Consider the following 18652-nt stretch of genomic DNA (forward strand, 5'->3'; position numbering starts at 1 on the left):
TTGACCCGCTAAAGCATTCTATATTAGCTTTGCCATCTGTGTGCACTAAGCGTACAGTATTTTTTTCTTATTTTTATTTGGAGGGAGCATGTCAGGGCAGAGAATTGGCATGGTTCCACTAATCAGCTAGTGCGATGACATTATCGCTGTGCTAACTGGTTAGCTTGTCCATAACATGGAGCCCTTAGTGCTTCCTAAATAGAAGACGGTAAGTGCACCCAAGTTCATTTTTTTAAATGTCTGTGCGCTAGTGCTAACAGTGCATAGCTAGAAATACAATAAATAAAAATGTGCTAAAAATGGGCTTAGTGCGTGGGAAAGGCATAGCTTAGTAAAAGGGCCCCTTAATGTGTATCTGAGGCAGTGGAGGGTTAAGTGACTTGCCCAAGATCCTAAGGAGAAGCGACAGGAGTTAGCCCAGTGCTCTAACCGCTAGGCTACTCTTGAGCAGTGAAAGCACAAGACTAAATAATTTACATGGAGCTAAAGTTTACCACTGAATATTTTTTTTGTGAAAATACAAGTTTGAATAATTTACATAGAGTTAAGCTATAGGAAATTTTTTAGACCATTGATTGAGAAGTAAACCCCTTAATAGGAATACAAATATCTAAGGCTAAAATATCTGAGGTCTTTTCCTCCCAATATAGTTTCCTTCTGTTCAGTATTCCATCAGATGAGTTTTGTAAGCAGTTTTTAAAGATGTAAGCTAAATCCCTTTGGTTAATGTATGAAATCCACAAGCTGTGCATAGAAAAGATTTTCAAATGTAAACTTTTAGTTAATTAAATACTACTTTCTTTGATCCTGGCACAGCACAGACAGATATTAATAAACATATCTTTTCTTTGTTCCTGTAGCTGAACTGAACACGATTGCCCCAATCATCTCAAATTTTTTCCTGTGTTCATATGCCCTCATCAATTTCAGCTGTTTCCATGCCTCAATCACCAACTCACCAGGTAAAAACTCTGGCAGGATGTGCTGGAATTCCTGCACAAGGTTACATGATAGCTTATTTGTAGGGCACAATAAGTTAGCATTTTTCTCTAATCTTGTGTCTCTGGGATCTGTTTCTAGATGTGTTTAGAGGTTTGTTTGGTATGCATTTGTATTTTTTTCTTTCCATTCCTTTCTTGGGCAATTATCTATCTATTTCTGGCCAGTGACGAATTTAGGCTTTTGACTACATAGACGTTGCCAGGGCAGTCCCCTTGCTCCCTTCTTCCCCTGCCCCATTTATAGCACAGATCACTTGACTCTCCATCCTCCACTCATGGACAAACCTCAGATCCTACCCCTTAACCTCTCCCTCACTACAGACTCTGACCATTGCCCTCCTTTCCTCCCTCTAATAACTTTCTGATCTGTTGTTCATACCCCCATCCCACACTTCACAATCCCAACCTCTTGCTCTAGAAGTGGCAGCAGCAGTATCCACAACAGGTTGAGTGAACATGGAGACTCATTCACCAAGTCTGCAGTCACAGGCCCTGCCTTGGTCATGGATGTCTGGCACTGAACATAAGGGTGTAATTCAGCCTGGGGTTGAATATTAAATTTACAAATTATAAACTCTAAGGAGAGACTTGGTGTGCGAGAATGATGGGGAAGGTACTTGGAAGATGGGAGGAAGGGTAGGATGAGTCGGCAATTAGGGGGCACAAGGAAAGAAGGAAGGCAGAGAAGAGGAAATAGGTGAAGATGAGTAGATAGAAGAAGAGGAAAACAGGACAAATGGTGTGTGAGAAGGAAAGAAGGCACAAGATAGAAGGAGGATGCCATTCAGAGGAACAAGACAGGTAGTAGTGAGAGGTGGGGCAAGGAAAAAGAGAAAAAAGGGAATAAAATTACTGTATAAGGAAACAGAAGAGAGTCAGAAAACGTTAACTAGAAAAGAAAAGAAAATGAAAACAAAAATGATCAAATACAAAGTGAAATACTTTATTTTTGAAGCATTTAAACTTTGAAAGATTATTCTCCGAGGACAAGCAGGCTGCTTGTGCTCAATGATGGCTGACGTCCGCGGCAGCCCCTCCAATCGGAGATCTACCCTAGCAAAGACGTTTGCTAGGCCTCGCGCGCGCACGCACACCGCGCATGCGCGACGTCTTCCCGCCCGAACTCGCTCGTGTTCGTCAGTCTTCTTTTTTCCGCGCTCAGGATGGCTGTGTTTACCATCGTTCTGTGCCCTGAGGAGACCCTCACGCTTTTCTTGTGTCCTTCCGTTTCGGAAGTCTTCTTTTTTGTACTACTTCGCGTGTTCTTAAAAAAAAAAAAAAGAAAGAAAACTTTCCTTTATTTACAGTTGTTTTTCCCATACAAGTTTCCTTTCGCTTTCGATAGCGGCCCTGTTGGCCACCCGTATGGGTTTTTCTCCCTTTTTATTTTTGGTGCCTTTGCCATCATCGCAAATTTTGATTTTGCCGGCGTGATTTTTACACCCATGTCATCGAAGCCTCCCAGTGGCTTCAAGAAGTGCACCCAGTGCAACCGGGCTATCTCGCTCACTGATAGGCACGCTTCGTGCCTTCAGTGTCTAGGGGCTGGGCACCGTCATCAGGCCTGTACTCTCTGATGTTTGTTAAAAATGAGAGCTCAGGCGGCGAGATTGGCCCAGTGGAACGTTCTGTTCGGGGCCTCGCCTGGTGTTTCGATGGTCTCAGTATCGAGGTCATCGGCAGGTGCATCGACGTCGGAGGTACGAGGTCATCGACCGGTTCTCCAGCGTCTACGGTACCGAGATCATCATTGGTACTGATGTCGTCGGAGGGTGCTTCTTCGTCCGGAGTGCAGGTGAGGGCTGTCCATTCCCCTGCTGGTAGCGGTGAACCCTCGAGTAGGTCTCCCCCTGCCTCGAGGGCTCCTGCGGTACAGCCCCCCCCCCTGGGATCGACCTTCTTCGGACCCGGCCCCGAGGAAGAGGCGCTTGGATTCGACGTCCTCCTCGTTGGTACCGGGAGGTTCCGGTGACATGCTTCGTATGAAGACAAAGAAGCATCAGCACCGGTCACCTTCCCGTCGTGGTACCGAGAGCTCTGGGTCGCCGAGGGAGTCGGCACCCACTAGGCATCGACGCCAGGAGGACCGCTCACCCTCTATTCAGGAGGTGTCGATGCGCTCTACCCTGGACAGCCCGGTACCGCCTCCACGCCCCGAACAGATTCTCAGTTCGTCGCCTGTACCGGACTCCCAGCCTTCCTCGACAGCCGCTGTAAGCGAGAACCTCAGGGCCATCCTTCCGGGGATCCTGGAGGAGCTGTTGCGCCCTTCTCCTCCAGTACCAGGGGTGCTTGTACCTCCGGTGCCATCGAGTGAGGTGACGGCTGGCCCCTTGCCCGTCGTGAGGTCTCCGGTGCCGGTACCGCTTGTGGTGCCCGCGTCGGCTGCCTCCCAAGCAGACTCTCCGACGATATCGATGGAGGGAGTTTCATCGCCGCCGATGCGGGAGTCTACTTCTCGACGTTCCCACCGTGGCCATGTGTCTACGGAGTTGAGGTGGGCATGGCTTCGGACAGAGGTTCATGAACTAGTGTCCGACACCGATGGTGAGGCCTCTTGGGAAGCAGAGGAAGACGTCAGATATTTCTCAGATGAGGAGTCTGACGGTCTTCCTTCTGATCCCACTCCCTCCCCTGAAAGACAGCTTTCTCCTCCTGAGAGTCTATCTTTCGCGGCCTTTGTCCAGGAAATGTCTACGGCAATTCCCTTCCCTGTGGTTACGGAGGATGAGCCAAGGGCCGAAATGTTTGAGCTTTTGGACTATCCTTCGCCACCTAAGGAATCATTCACAGTACCTATGCATCATGTCTTCAAGAAGACACTGCTGGAGAACTGGGCGAAGCCGCTAACTAATCCCCACATTCCCAAGAAGATCGAGTCCCAGTATCAGATCCATGGGGACCCTGAGTTGATGCGGACTCAGTCGCCTCACGACTCTGGGGTTGTGGATCTGGCCCTTAAGAAGGTCAAGAGTTCTAGAGAGTATGCTTCGGCGCCCCCGGGCAGAGACTGTAAAACCTTGGATTCTTTTGGGAGGAAGGCCTACCATTCCTCAATGACCGTAGCCAAAATCCAGTCTTACCAGCTCTACATGAGCATTCATATGCGGAACAATGTACGGCAGTTGGCGGACTTGGTGGATAAGCTCCCTTCTGAGCAAGCCAGGCCTTTTCAGCAGGTGGTCAGGCAGCTGAAGGTATGTCGTAAATTCCTGGCCAGGGGTGTTTACGATACTTTTGATGTCGCGTCCAGGGCCGCTGCTCAAGGTGTGGTGATTCGCAGACTCTCATGGCTGCGTGCCTCCAACCTGGAAAATAGGATTCAGCAGCGGATTGCGAATTCTCCTTGCCGGGGGGATAATATTTTTGGTGAAAATGTGGAACAGGTGGTAGAGCAGCTCCACCAGCGGGACACCACTTTCGACAAATTCTCCCGCCGGGCGCCTTCAGCATCTACCTCAACTGGTAGATGTTTTATGGCGGAAGAAGGACTGTTACCTATTCTTCTAATAGGTGTAGGTACAATCCTCCCTCTCGCCAGCCTGCTGCCCAGGCCAAGCCCCAGCGTGCGACTCAGCAGGCCCCTGTGGCTCCCCAGCAAAAGCAAGGGACGGGCTTTTGACTGGCTCCAGCAGAGCATAGCCGAAGTCAAAGTGTCTGTGCCGGACAATCTGCCGGTCGGGGGGAGGTTAAAATTTTTTCACCAAAGGTGGCCTCTCCTAACCTCCGATCAGTGGGTTCTCCAAATAGTCCAGCTGGGATACTCCCTCAATTTGGTTTCCAAGCCTCCAAATTGCCCACCGGGAGCTCAATCCTTCAGCTTCCAGCACAAGCAGGTACTTGAACTCTCCGCCCTTCTCAGTGCCAATGCGGTCAAACCCATGCCACCCGGGCAAGAAGGGCTGGGATTCTATTCCAGGTACTTCCTTGTGGAAAAGAAAACAGGGGGGATGCGTCCCATCCTAGACCTAAGGGCCCTGAACAAATATCTGGTCCGAGAAAAGTTCAGGATGCTTTCCCTGGGCACCCTTCTTCCCATGATTCAGGAAAACGATTGGCTATGCTCTCTGGACTTAAAGGATTCTTACACTCATATCTCAATACTGCCAGCCCACAGACAGTATCTTCGATTTCATCTGGGAACACGGCACTTTCAGTATTGTGTGCTACCCTTTGGTCTCGCCTCCACACCCAGGGTGTTCACAAAGTGCCTGGCTGTAGTAGCAGCATCTCTATGCAGATTGGGAGTGCACGTGTTCCCTTACCTCGTCGATTGGCTGGTGAAGAACACCTCCGAGGCAGGAGCTCTACAGTCCATGCAGATGACTATTCGACTCCTGGAGCTACTAGGGTTTGTGATAAATTATCCAAAGCCCCACCTTCTTCCTGTTCAGAAACTCAAATTCATAGGGGCTCTGCTGGATTCTCAGACAGCTCGTGCCTACATTCCGGAAGCGAGGGCTGACAATCTTCTGTCCCTTGTTTCCTGGGTACGAGCGTCCCAGCAGATCACAGCTCGGCAGATGTTGAGATTGCTCGGCCACATGGCCTCCACAGTGCATGTGACTCCCATGGCCCGCCTCCACATGAGATCAGCTCAATGGACCCTAGCGTCTCAGTGGTACCAAGCTGCTGAGGACCTAGAGGATGTAATCCTGCTGTCCACGAGTTTTCTTCAGTCCCTCCATTGGTGGACAATTCGGTCCAATTTGACTCTGGGACATCCTTTCCAAATTCCTCAGCCACAAAAGGTGCTGACGACGGCTGCATCTCTCCTGGGGTGGGGAGCTCATGTAGATTGGCTTCACACCCAAGGGAGTTGGTCCCTCCCGGAACAAGATCTACAGATCAACCTCCTGGAGTTACGAGTGGTCTGGAACGCTCTAAAGGCCTTCAGAGATCGGCTGTCCCATCAAATTATTCAAATTCAGACGGACAATCAGGTTGCCATGTACTACTTCAACAAGCAGGGGGGCACCGGATTTCGCCCCCTGTGTCAGGAGGCCCTCAGAATGTGGCTTTGGGCTCGGCGGAACAGCATGTTTCTTCAAGCCACGTATCTGGCAGGCGTAAACAACAGTCTGGCCAACAGATTGAGCAGGATCATGCAACCTCACGAGTGGTCACTCAATTCCCGAGTGGTACGCGAGATCTTTCAAGTGTGGGGCACCCCCTTGGTGGATCTCTTCGTCGCTCAAGTCAATCACAAGGTCCCTCAGTTCTGTTCCAGACTTCAGGCCCACGGCAGACTAGCGTCGGATGCCTTCCTCCTGCTTTAGGGGGAGGGCCTCCTGTATGCCTATCCTCCCATACCTTTGGTGGGGAAGACTTTGCTGAAACTCAAGCAGGATCAAGGCACCATGATTCTGATCGCTCCCTTTTGGCCACGTCAGATATGGTTCCCTCTTCTTCTGGAACTGTCTTCCGAAGAACCCTGGAGATTGGAGTGTTTTCCAACCCTAATTACTCAGAACGAGGGAGTGCTTCTGCATCCCAACCTCCAGTCCATGGCTCTCACGGCCTGGATGTTGAGAGCGTAGATTTTGCCTCCTTGGGTCTCTCAGAGGGTGTCTCCGGAGTCTTGCTTGCTTCCAGGAAAGATTCCACTAAGAAGAGTTACTTCTTTCTATGGCGGAGGTTTGCCGTCTGGTGTGACAGCAAGGCCCTAGATCCTCGCTCCTGTCCTACACAGACCCTGCTTGAATACCTTCTGCACATGTCCGAGTCTGGTCTTAAGACCAACTCTACAAGAGTTCATCTTAGTGTGATTAGTGCATACCATTACCGTGTGGAAGGTAAGCCAATCTCGGGACAGCCTTTAGTTGTTCGGTTCATGAGAGGTTTGCTTTTGTCAAAGCCCCCCGTCAAACCTCCTACAGTGTCATGGGATCTCAATGTCGTTCTCACCCAGCTGATGAAACCCTCTTTTGAGCCACTGGATTCCTGCTATCTGAAGTACTTGACCTGGAAGGTCATTTTCTTGGTGGCAGTCACTTCAGCTCGTAGAGTCAGTGAGCTTCAAGCCCTAGTAGCTCATGCTCCTTATATCAAATTTCATCATAATAGAGTAGTTCTCCGCACTCACCCTAAGTTCTTGCCAAAGGTGGTGTCGGAGTTCCATCTGAACCAGTCAATTGTCTTGCCAATATTCTTCCCCCGTCCGCATACCCGCCCTGCTGAACGTCAACTGCACACATTGGACTGCAAGAGAGCATTGGCCTTCTATCTGGAGCGGACACAGCCCCACAGACAGTCCGCCCAATTGTTTGTTTCTTTTGATCCCAACAGGAGGGGAGTGGCTGTCGGGAAACGCACCATTTCTAATTGGCTAGCAGATTGCATCTCCTTCGCTTATGCCCAGTCTGGGCTGACTCTTGAGGGTCATGTCACGGCTCATAGTGTTAGAGCCATGGCAGCGTCAGTGGCCCACTTGAAGTCAGCCACTATCGAAGAGATTTGCAAGGCTGCGACGTGGTCATCTGTCCACACATTCACATCGCATTACTGCCTACAGCAGGATACCCGACGCGACAGTCGGTTCGGGCAGTCGGTGCTGCAGAATCTGTTCGGGGTCTAGAATCCAACTCCACCCCCCTAGGCCCATTTTTATTCTGTTCCAGGCTGCATTCTCAGTTAGTTGAATAAGTTTAGGTCAATCTCAGTTATGTCCTCGCATTTGCAAGGCCCAATTGACCATGTTTATTGTTTTGAGTGAGCCTGGGGGCTAGGGATACCCCATCAGTGAGAACAAGCAGCCTGCTTGTCCTCGAAGAAAGCGAAAGCTACATAACTGTAGAAGGTATTCTCTGAGGACAGCAGGCTGATTGTTCTCACCAACCTGCCCGCCTCCCCTTTGGATTTGTGTCTTCCTTTGTCTTTGTCTTTGCTATTTACTGGACTGACGAACATGAGCGAGTTCGGGCGGGAAGACGGTCGCGCATGCGCGGTGTGCGTGCTCGCGCGAGGCCTAGCAAACGTCTTTGCTAGGAAAGATCTCTGATTAGAGGGGCTGCCGAGGACGTCACCCATCAGTGAGAACAATCAGCCTGCTGTCCTCGGAGAATACCTTCTACAGGTATGTAGCTTTCGCTTTTGTTGCATATCAGCTAATTCAACGCTTATGTTAATTTATACAGATTTGTCATAGAATGGCTGTAGAATCTAAAAATCTGTGTTGCAGAATTTTCTAAGCCTTGCCACAAAATCCACCTTGGAGCTGCTACATGAAAGTGGGCTTCTTGTTTATAATGTATAGAAATAGCTTCTGAGGAAGATAAAACTAGTGTTTGTGGGAATAATTTTAAACAGACACTTTTGTGAATAAAATATTATTCCCCAGATTATATGTATGGGGCTGAGATTTCAGGGTCGAAATTTGTACATGAATCATAGACCCATGTGCAAATTAATTAGCTTATGAGCCAATTAATTGCAACGAATTGCTGTTAACAATCATTGCAGTTAATTGACAATAACTAAAAATTTGCATGCGCATTCTATAACCCATGAATCTAAGTCCACTCCCACTCAAAAATTTAACAGAGCCATGAAAACCTCAGCGGTGCTCCTTACATATAGATTATTTTAAATGTAAGGTTTTTCTGCACCCATCTTTTCATCAGTTCTCAACATTTATCCAATTCTTACGAGTATGAACAAAATTTATATAAATACTTTCACTTCCCCAAAATATTCAATTCTTCATATAAACTTTCTCCAAACAGACTCAGACGTCTTAAATCTTAAAGCATATACTTATCTTCAGCAGAGTATATGTCAGACGAGGGGACACTCATAAGTACATATGTATTGCCATACTGGGAAAGACCAAAGGTCCATCGAGCCCAGCATCCTGTTTCCAACAGTGGTCAATCTAGGTCACAAATACCCGGCAAGATCCCAAAAATGTACAAAACATTTTATACTGCTTATCCCAGAAATAGTGGATTTTCCCCAAGTCCATTTAATAACGGTCTATGGACTTTTCCTTTAGGAAGCCGTCCAAACCTTTTTAAAACTCCGCTAAGCTAACCGCCTTTACCACATTCTCTGGCAATGAAATCCAGAGTTTAATTACACGTTGAGTGAAGAAAAATTTTCTTCGATTCGTTTTAAATTTACTACATTGTAGCTTCATCGCATGCCCCCTAGTCCTAGTATTTTTGGAAAGTGTGAACAGACGTTTCACATCTACCCGTTCAACTCCACTCATTATTTTATAGACCTCTATCATATCTCCCCTCAGCTGCATTTTCTCCAAGCTGAAGAGCCCTAGCCGCTTTAGCCTTTCCTCAAAGGGAAGTCGTCCCATCCCCTTTATCATTTTCGTCGCCCTTCTCTGCACCTTTTCTAATTCCACTATATCTTTCTTGAGATGCGGCGACCAGAATTGAACACAATATTCGAGGTGCGGTCGCACCAATGAGCGATACAAAGGCATTATAACATCCTCATTTTTGTTTTCTATTCCTTTCCTAATAATACCTAACATTCTATTCGCTTTCTTAGCCGCAGCAGCACACTGAGCAGAAGGTTTCAACGTATCATCAACGACAACACCTAGATCCCTTTCTTGGTCCATGACTCCTAACGTGGAACCTTGCATGACATAGCTATTATTTCGGGTTCCTCTTTCCCACATGCATCACTTTGCACTTGCTCACATTAAACGTCATCTGCCATTTAGCCGCCCAGTCTCCCAGTCTCGTAAGGTCCTCTTGCAATTTTTCACAGTCCTCCCGCAATTTAATAACTTTGTGTCATCAGCAGATTTAATTACCTCACTAGTTACTCCCATCTCTAGGTCATTTATAAATACGTTAAAAAGCAGCGATCCCAGCACAGAGCCCTGGGGAACCCCACTAACTACTCTTCTCCATTGAGAATACTGACCATTTAACCCTACTCTCTGTTTTCTATCTTTTAACCAGTTTTTAATCCACAATAGAACACTACCTCCTATCCCATGACTCTCCAATTTCCTTTGGAGTCTTTCATGAGGTACTTTGTCAAACGCCTTCTGAAAATCCAGATACACAATATCAACCAGCTCATCTTTATCCACATGTTTGTTCACCCCTTCAAAGAAATGTAGTAGATTGGTGAGGCAAGATTTCCCTTCACTAAATCTGTGTTGACTTTGAGGCATATTTTCAAAGCACTTAGCCTCCCAAAGTTCCATAGGTTTCTATGGAACTTTGGAAGGCTAAGTGCTTTGAAAATATGCCTCCCTGTCTCATTAATCCATGCTTTTGAATATGCTCTGTAATTTTGTTCTTAATAATAGTCTCGGTGCCCGGCACCGACGTCAGACTCACCGGTCTATAATTTCATGGATCTCTCCTGGAAATGTTTTTAAAAATGGGCTTTACATTGGCCACCCTCCAATCTTCCAGTACTACACTCGATTTTAAGGATAAATTACATATTACTAACAAAAGTTCCGCAAGCTTATTTTTCAGTTCTATCAGTACTCTGGGATGAATACCATCCGGTCCAGGAGATTTGCTACTCTTCAGTTTGTAGAACTGCCCATTACCTCCTTCAGTTTTACAGAGAATTCATTAAGTTTCTCCGACTCGTCAGCTTCAAATACCATACCATTTCCAGCACCGGTATCCCACCCAAATCTTCCTAGGTGAAGACCGAAACAAAGAATTAATTTAATCTCTCTGCTACGGCTTTGTCTTCCCTGATCGCCCCTTTTACTCCTCGGTCATCTAGCGGTCCAACTGATTCTTTTGCCAGCTTCCTGCTTTTAATATACCTAAAAAAAAGTTTTACTATGTGTTTTTGCCTCCAACGCAATCTTTTTTTCAAAGTCCCTCTTAGCTTTCCTTATCAGTGCTTTGCATTTGACTTGACATTCCTTATGCCGTTTCTTATTATTTTCAGTTGGTTCCTTCTTCCATTTTCTGAAGGATTTTCTTTTAGCTCTAATAGCTTCCTTCACCTCACTATTTAACCACGCCAGCTATCATTTGGTCTTCCATCCTCCTTTTTTAATACGCGGAATATATTTGGACTGGCCTTCCAGGATGGTATTTTTGATCACATCCATGCCTGATGTAAATTTTTTACCCTCGCAGTCACTCCTCTAAGTTTTCTTTTCACCGTTCTTCTCATTTTGTCATAGTCTCCTTTTTTAAAGTTAAACGCTAACGTATTTGATTTCCTATGTATACTTACTTCAAAGCTAATATCAAATCCGATCATATTATGATCACTGTTATCACGTGGCCCCAGCACCATTACCTCCCGCACCAGATCATCAGGCACTCCACTAAGGACTAGGTCTAGAATTTTTCCTTCTCTCGTCAGTTCCTGTACCAGCTGCTCCATAAAGCTGTCCTTGATTTCAACAAGGAATTTTACCTCCCTAGCGTGTCCCGATGTTACATTTACCCAGTCAATATCGGGGTAATTGAAATCACCCATTATTATTGTGTTGCCCAGTTTGTTTGCGTCCCTAATTTCCTTTAACATTTCTGCATCCATTTGTTCATCCTGGCCAGGCGGACGGTAGTACACTCCTATCATTATCCTTTTCCCCTTTACACATGGAATTTCAATCCACAGTGATTCCAAGATGTGTTTTGTTTCCTGCAGAATTTTCAATCTATTTGATTCAAGACTGTCGTTAATATACAATGCTACCCCTCCACCAATTCGATCCACCCAATCACTACGATATAATTTGTACCCCGGAATGACAGTGTCCCACTGGTTAGCCTCCTTCCACCAGGTCTCAGAGATGCCTATTATATCTAATTTTTCATTTAGTGCAATATATTCTAACTCTCCTATCTTATTTCTTAGGCTTCTGGCATTCGCATATAGACATTTCAAACTGGGTTTGTTGCTCCTATTTACATCATGCTTAGTACTTGACAGTACTAATTTGCAATCTTTTGTCTGATTTTTATTTTTATTTAGAGACACCTGATCTACTACGGTCTCTTTTGCAACCTCACTATCAGGATACCCTATCTTCCCTGTTTTGGTGATATCTTTGAAATATGCCTTATCCCGAACCATGCGCTTTTGAGAGACTGTCGACGTTCCCCCCATTTCTAGTTTAAAAGCTGCTCTATCTCCTTTTTTAAATGCCGATGCCAGCAGCCTGGTCCCACCCTGGTTAAGGTGGAACCCATCCTTTCGGAATAGGCTCCCCCTTCCCCAGAATGTTGTCCAGTTCCTAACAAATCTAAAACCCTCCTCCCTGCAACCTCAACTCATCCACGCATTGAGACTCCGGAGCTCTGCCTGTCTCTTAGGCCCTGCGCATTTCAGAAAATGCTACTCTGGAGGATCTGGATTTGAGCTTTCTACCCAAGAGCCTAAATTTGGCTTCCAGAACCTCTCTCCCACATTTTCCTATGTCATTGGTACCCGCATGTACCAAGACAGCTGACTCTTCCCCAGCACTATCTAAAATCCTATCTAGGTACGCCACCTTCGCACCAGGCAGGCAAGTCACCAGGTGATCCTCATGTCCACCAGCCACCCAGCTATCTATATGCCTAATGATCAAATCACCAACTACAGCAGCTGTCCTAACCTTTCCCTCCCGGAAAGGTTAGGACAGCACTTGGAGACACATCCTCGGTACGAGAGGATAGTACATCCCCTGGTGGGCAGGTCCTAGCTATAGGAGTACTTCCTACATCACCAGGGTGATGCCTTCTAGGAGACCTCCCATCTCCAAGGTAGCACAAGGGCTACCAGACTGGTGAAGATATTTTAGAGAATAGAGTCGATGCTTATAGGTCCCTGGTGTGGGAAGAACTCTTATTTCAGGGTGAGTTTGTACAGTGTTCAAATTTAAAGAGAAGACGTTAGGAGGAAGTGGCAAGTGAGACTGTGAAGTGATAAAAATAAATAGTAGTGATTGTTTAAAATCTATAAATGCTTTGTTTGGTTAGAAATTTGTGCTGAGCACTTACATTGAGAGGAGGGCATACCTGCTGGAAATTTACATGACAATTAATAGGAGTCCTGGAGACAGTTGAAGGTTATTTGTTTGGCTGATAGCTCAAGCAGGATCAAAAAGGAAGCTTAGCTGAGAGTTCGTTTGCAAAGAATTGGTGAGTGAATTCTGCTTTTCTTTTACCCCCCCCCCCCCCCAAAAAAAAAAAAGAAAAAAAAGAAAGCAATCAGGAGTGTGTGCAGGTGCTGAGAAATACTGATTCCTGGATAGGAAGGTAGAATGATTTGTGAAAATAATTTCCTAGAACATTTTGCTTTAGTGAACTTGCCAAATTTTAGAGAATGGTGAATAAAAACTGAATTGAAGACTTAATCAGTGAGGGATAAATATATAATCCTCACATACTGAAATCTGATGATTTAGCTTAAAGCTAGAAGGAAACTGTTCTGACCATGAAATCAGTGATGCATTGGCTATAGGAAGGGGGGTAGGTTTGGGAGAGCAGGAGAGGTAGAGAGAGAGGGAGCAATGTTGGACCTGGAGGTGGAGGGGAAGAATAGACAGGGATCAATGTGGGACCTAGCCTTGATTTATACATGGGTCACAGCATTTTGGTAAATAAGTCTTTATTTTTTCTGGATTGAGTTTGAGTTTTGAGTGGAAATCCAAGTAGCTATGCAAGATAATTTGTTGTTGAGTGAAGTTATTTCAGGATGGTCATCAGGGTTTGTTGCAGCAATTATGTCATCTGTATATACGAATGTAGTAAATTCTAGGGACTGGATGAGAATGAGCAGTGCCATGAAAATATTGAATAAAGTTGGTGCAAGTAATGAGCCTGAGGTACGCCACAATCTAATGAGAAGGATGGGGAAATATTATTACACCAGAAGAAAGCATGCATGTAGTTTCACTTTGAAAACTGCCACAGATACCGATGAACCTTTTTTCACCTGTTTTTAGTGTGGGCAAAATTGGCAGGAAATAACACAGGTAGACTTGGAACATCAATCAAAACTTGCCCAATTCTTGTACCTAAGAAAGCGAATGCTACATACCTGTAGAAGGTATTCTCCGAGGACAGCAGGCTGATTGTTCTCACTGATGGGTGACGTCCACGGCAGCCCCTCCAATCGGAAACTTCACTAGCAAAGGCCTTTGCTAGTCCTCGCGCGCCCATGCGCACCGCGCATGCGCGGCCGTCTTCCCGCCCGAACCGGCTCGTGTTCGTCAGTCCCGTATGTAGCAAGACAAAGACAAGGGAAGACACAACTCCAAAGGGGAGGCGGGCGGGTTTGTGAGAACAATCAGCCTGCTGTCCTCGGAGAATACCTTCTACAGGTATGTAGCATTCGCTTTCTCCGAGGACAAGCAAGCTGCTTGTTCTCACTGATGGGGTATCCCTAGCCCCCAGGCTCACTCAAAACAACAAACATGGTCAATTGGGCCTCGCAACGGCGAGGACATAACTGAGATTGACCTAACCATTTATCCAACTAACTGAGGGTGTAGCCTGGAACAGAATAAAACATGGGCCTAGGGGGGTGGAGTTGGATTCTAAACCCCGAACAGATTCTGAAGCACTGACTGCCCGAACCGACTGTCGCGTCGGGTATCCTGCTGCAGGCAGTAATGAGATGTGAATGTGTGGACAGATGACCACGTCGCAGCTTTGCAGATCTCTTCAATAGTGGCTGACTTCAAGTGGGCCACTGACGCAGCCATGGCTCTGACATTGTGAGCCGTGACATGACCCTCAAGAGCCAGCCCAGCCTGGGCTTAAGTGAAGGAAATGCAATCTGCTAGCCAATTGGATATGGTGCGTTTTCCCACAGCCACTCCCCTCCTGTTGGGATCAAAAGAAACAAACAAGTGGGCGGACTGTCTGTTGGGCTGTGTCCGCTCCAGATAGAAGGCCAATGCTCTCTTGCAGTCCAATGTGTGCAGCTGACGTTCAGCAGGGCAGGAATGAGGACGGGGAAAGAATGTTGGCAAGACAATTGACTGGTTCAGATGGAACTCCGACACCACCTTTGGCAAGAACTTAGGGTGAGTGCGGAGAACTACTCTGCTATGATGAAATTTGGTATAAGGGGCCTGGGCTACCAGGGCCTGAAGCTCACTGACTCTACGAGCTGAAGTAACTGCCACCAAGAAAATGACCTTCCAGGTCAAGTACTTCAGATGGCAGGAGTTCAGTGGCTCAAAAGGAGGTTTCATCAGCTGGGTGAGAACGACATTGAGATCCCATGACACTGTAGGAGGTTTGACGGGGGGCTTTGACAAAAGCAAACCTCTCATGAAGCGAACAACTAAAGGCTGTCCTGAGATCGGCTTACCTTCCACACGGTAATGGTATGCACTGATTGCACTAAGGTGAACCCTTATAGAGTTGGTCTTGAGACCAGACTCAGACAAGTGCAGAAGGTAATCAAGCAGGGTCTGTGTAGGACAAGAGCAAGGATCTAGGGCCTTGCTGTCACAACAGACGGCAAACCTCCTCCATAGAAAGAAGTAACTCCTTAGTGGAATCTTTCCTGGAAGCAAGCAAGATGCGGGAGACACCCTCTGACAGACCCAAAGAGGCAAAGTCTATGCTCTCAACATCCAGGCCGTGAGAGCCAGAGACCGGAGGTTGGGATGCAGAAGCGCCCCTTCGTCCTGTGTGATGAGGGTCGGAAAACACTCCAATCTCCACGGTTCTTCAGAGAATAACTCCAGAAGAAGAGGGAACCAGATCTGACGCGGCCAAAACGGAGCAATCAGAATCATGGTACCTCGGTCTTGCTTGAGTTTCAACAAAGTCTTCCCCACCAGAGGTATGGGAGGATAAGCATACAGGAGACCCTCCCCCCAGTTCAGGAGGAAGGCATCCGGTGCCAGTCTGCCGTTGGCCTGAAGCCTGGAACAGAACTGAGGGACCTTGTGGTTGGCTCGAGATGCAAAGAGATCTACCAAGGGGGTGCCCCACACCTGGAAGATCTGGCGCACTACTTGGGAGTTGAGCGACCACTCGTGAGGTTGCATAATCCTGCTCAACCTGTCGGCCAGACTGTTGTTTACGCCTGCCAGATAAGTGGCTTGGAGCACCATGCCGTGGCGGCGAGCCCAGAGCCACATGCTGATGGCTTCCTGACACAGGGGGCGAGATCCGGTGCCCCCCTGCTTGTTGATGTAATACATGGCAACCTGGTTGTCTGTCTGAATTTGGATAATTTGGTGGGACAGCCGATCTCTGAAAGCCTTCGGAGCGTTCCAGACCGCTCGTAACTCCAGGAGATTGATCTGCAGATCACGTTCCTGGAGGAACCAGCTTCCCTGGGTGTGAAGCCCATCGACATGAGCTCCCCACCCAAGGAGAGACGCATCCGTAGTCAGCACTTTTTGTGGCTGAGGAATTTGGAAAGGACGTCCCAGAGTCAAGTTGGACCAAATCGTCCACCAATACAGGGATTTGAGAAAACTCGTGGACAGGTGGATCACGTCTTCTAGATCCCCAGCAGCCTGAAACCACTGGGAAACTAGGGTCCAATGAGCAGATCGCATGTGAAGGTGGGCCATGGGAGTCACATGAACTGTGGAGGCCATGTGGCCCAGCAATCTCAACATCTGCCGAGCTGTGATCTGCTGGGACGCTCGCACCCGCGAGACGAGGGACAACAAGTTGTTGGCTCTCGGCTCGGGGAGATAGGCACGAGCCGTCCGAGAATCCAGCAGAGCTCCTATGAATTCGAGTCTCTGCACTGGGAGAAGATGGGACTTTGGATGATTTATCACAAACCCCAGTAGCTCCAGGAGGCGAATAGTCATCTGCATGGACTGTAGAGCTCCTGCCTCGGATATGTTCTTCACCAGCCAATCGTCGAGAGAGGGGAACACGTGCACTCCAAGCCTGCGAAGCGCCGCTGCTACTACAGCCAAGCACTTCGTGAACACTCTGGGCACAGAGGCGAGCCCAAAGGGTAGCACACAGTACTGGAAGTGACGTGTGCCCAGCTGAAATCGCAGATACTGTCTGTGAGCTGGCAGTATCGGGATGTGCGTGTAGGCGTCCTTCAAGTCCAGAGAGCATAGCCAGTCGTTTTCCTGAATCATGGGAAGAAGGGTGCCCAGGGAAAGCATCCTGAACATTTCTTTGACCAGATATTTGTTCAGGGCCCTTAGGTCTAGGATGGGACGCATCCCCCCTGTTTTCTTTTCCACAAGGAAGTACCTGGAATAGAATCCCAGCTCTTCTTGCCCGGATGGCACGGGCTCGACCGCATTGGCGCTGAGAAGGGCGGAGAGTTCCTCTGCAAGTACCTGCTTGTGCTGGAAGCTGTAGGATTGAGCTACTGGTGGGCAATTTGGAGGTTTGGAAACCAAATTGAGGGTGTATCCTTGCCGGACTATTTGAAGAACCCACTGGTCGGAGGTTATGAGAGGCCACCTTTGGTGAAAAACTTTCAACCTCCCCCCGACCGGCAGATCGCCCGGCACTGACACCTTGATGTCGGCTATGCTCTGCTGGAGCCAGTCAAAAGCTCGTCCCTTGCTTTTGCTGGGGAGCCGAGGGGCCTTGCTGAGGTGCACACTGCTGACGAGAGCGAGCGCGCTGGGGCTTAGCCTGGGCCGCAGGCTGTCGAGAAGGAGGATTTGTACCTACGCTTGCTAGAAGAGTAGGGAACAGTCTTCCTTCCCACATAAAAACGTCTACCTGTGGAGGTAGAAGCTGAAGGCTGCCGGCGGGAGAACTTGTCGAAAGCGGTATCCCGCTGGTGGAGCTGCTCTACCACCTGTTCGACCTTCTCTCCAAAAATATTGTCCGCATGGCAAGGCGAGTCCGCAATCCGCTGCTGGATCCTATTCTCCAGGTCGGAGGCACGCAGCCATGAGAGTCTGCACATCACCACACCTTGAGCAGCAGCCCTGGACGCAACATCAAAGGTGTCATACACCCCTCTGGCCAGGAATTTTCTGCACGCCTTCAGCTGCCTGACCACCTCCTGAAATGGCTTGGCTTGCTCAGGAGGGAGCTTGTCCACCAAGCCCGCCAACTGCCACACATTATTCCGCATGTGTATGCTCGTGTAGAGCTGGTAAGACTGGATTTTGGCCACGAGCATAGAAGAATGGTAGGCCTTCCTCCCAAAGGAGTCTAAGGTTCTAGAGTCCTTGCCCGGGGGCGCCGAAGCATGCTCCCTAGAACTTTTAGCCTTCTTTAGGGCCAAATCCACAACTCCAGAGTCGTGAGGCAACTGAGTGCGCATCAGCTCTGGGTCCCCATGGATCCGGTACTGGGACTCGATCTTCTTGGGAATGTGGGGATTACTTAAAGGCTTGGTCCAGTTCGCCAGCAATGTCTTTTTGAGGACATGATGCATGGGTACTGTGGACGCTTCCTTAGGTGGAGAAGGATAGTCCAGGAGCTCAAACATTTCAGCCCTGGGCTCGTCCTCCAGGGGATGGCCGTAGACATCTCCCGGACAAAGGCCGCAAAAGACAGACTCTCGGGAGGAGAAAGCTGCCTTTCAGGGGAGGGAGTGGGATCAGGCCATCAGACTCCTCGTCAGAGAAATATCTGATGTCCTCCTCCTCCTCCCACGAGGCCTCACCATCGGTATCAGACACAAGTTCATGAACCTGTGTCTGAAGCCGTGCCCGGCTCGACTCCGTGGAAACACGGCCACGGTGTGAGCGTCGAGAGGTAGACTCCCTCGCCCGCACCGGCGAAGCTCCCTCC

At 48.1% G+C, this 18652-nt stretch overlaps 1 protein-coding gene across 1 annotated transcript in view; it reads left to right on the forward strand.

Moving 5' to 3' along the window:
* Window positions 1–18652, forward strand: part of SLC12A3 (solute carrier family 12 member 3) — a 1234282-nt gene that overhangs the window by 613843 nt on the left and 601787 nt on the right. Inside the window, 1 exon segment of the mRNA XM_030203718.1 lies at window positions 861–962. Coding sequence (XP_030059578.1) covers window positions 861–962 — 102 coding nt within the window.

Source organism: Microcaecilia unicolor, chromosome 5, assembly GCF_901765095.1.
Source record: "Microcaecilia unicolor chromosome 5, aMicUni1.1, whole genome shotgun sequence".
Taxonomy (NCBI): domain Eukaryota; kingdom Metazoa; phylum Chordata; class Amphibia; order Gymnophiona; family Siphonopidae; genus Microcaecilia; species Microcaecilia unicolor.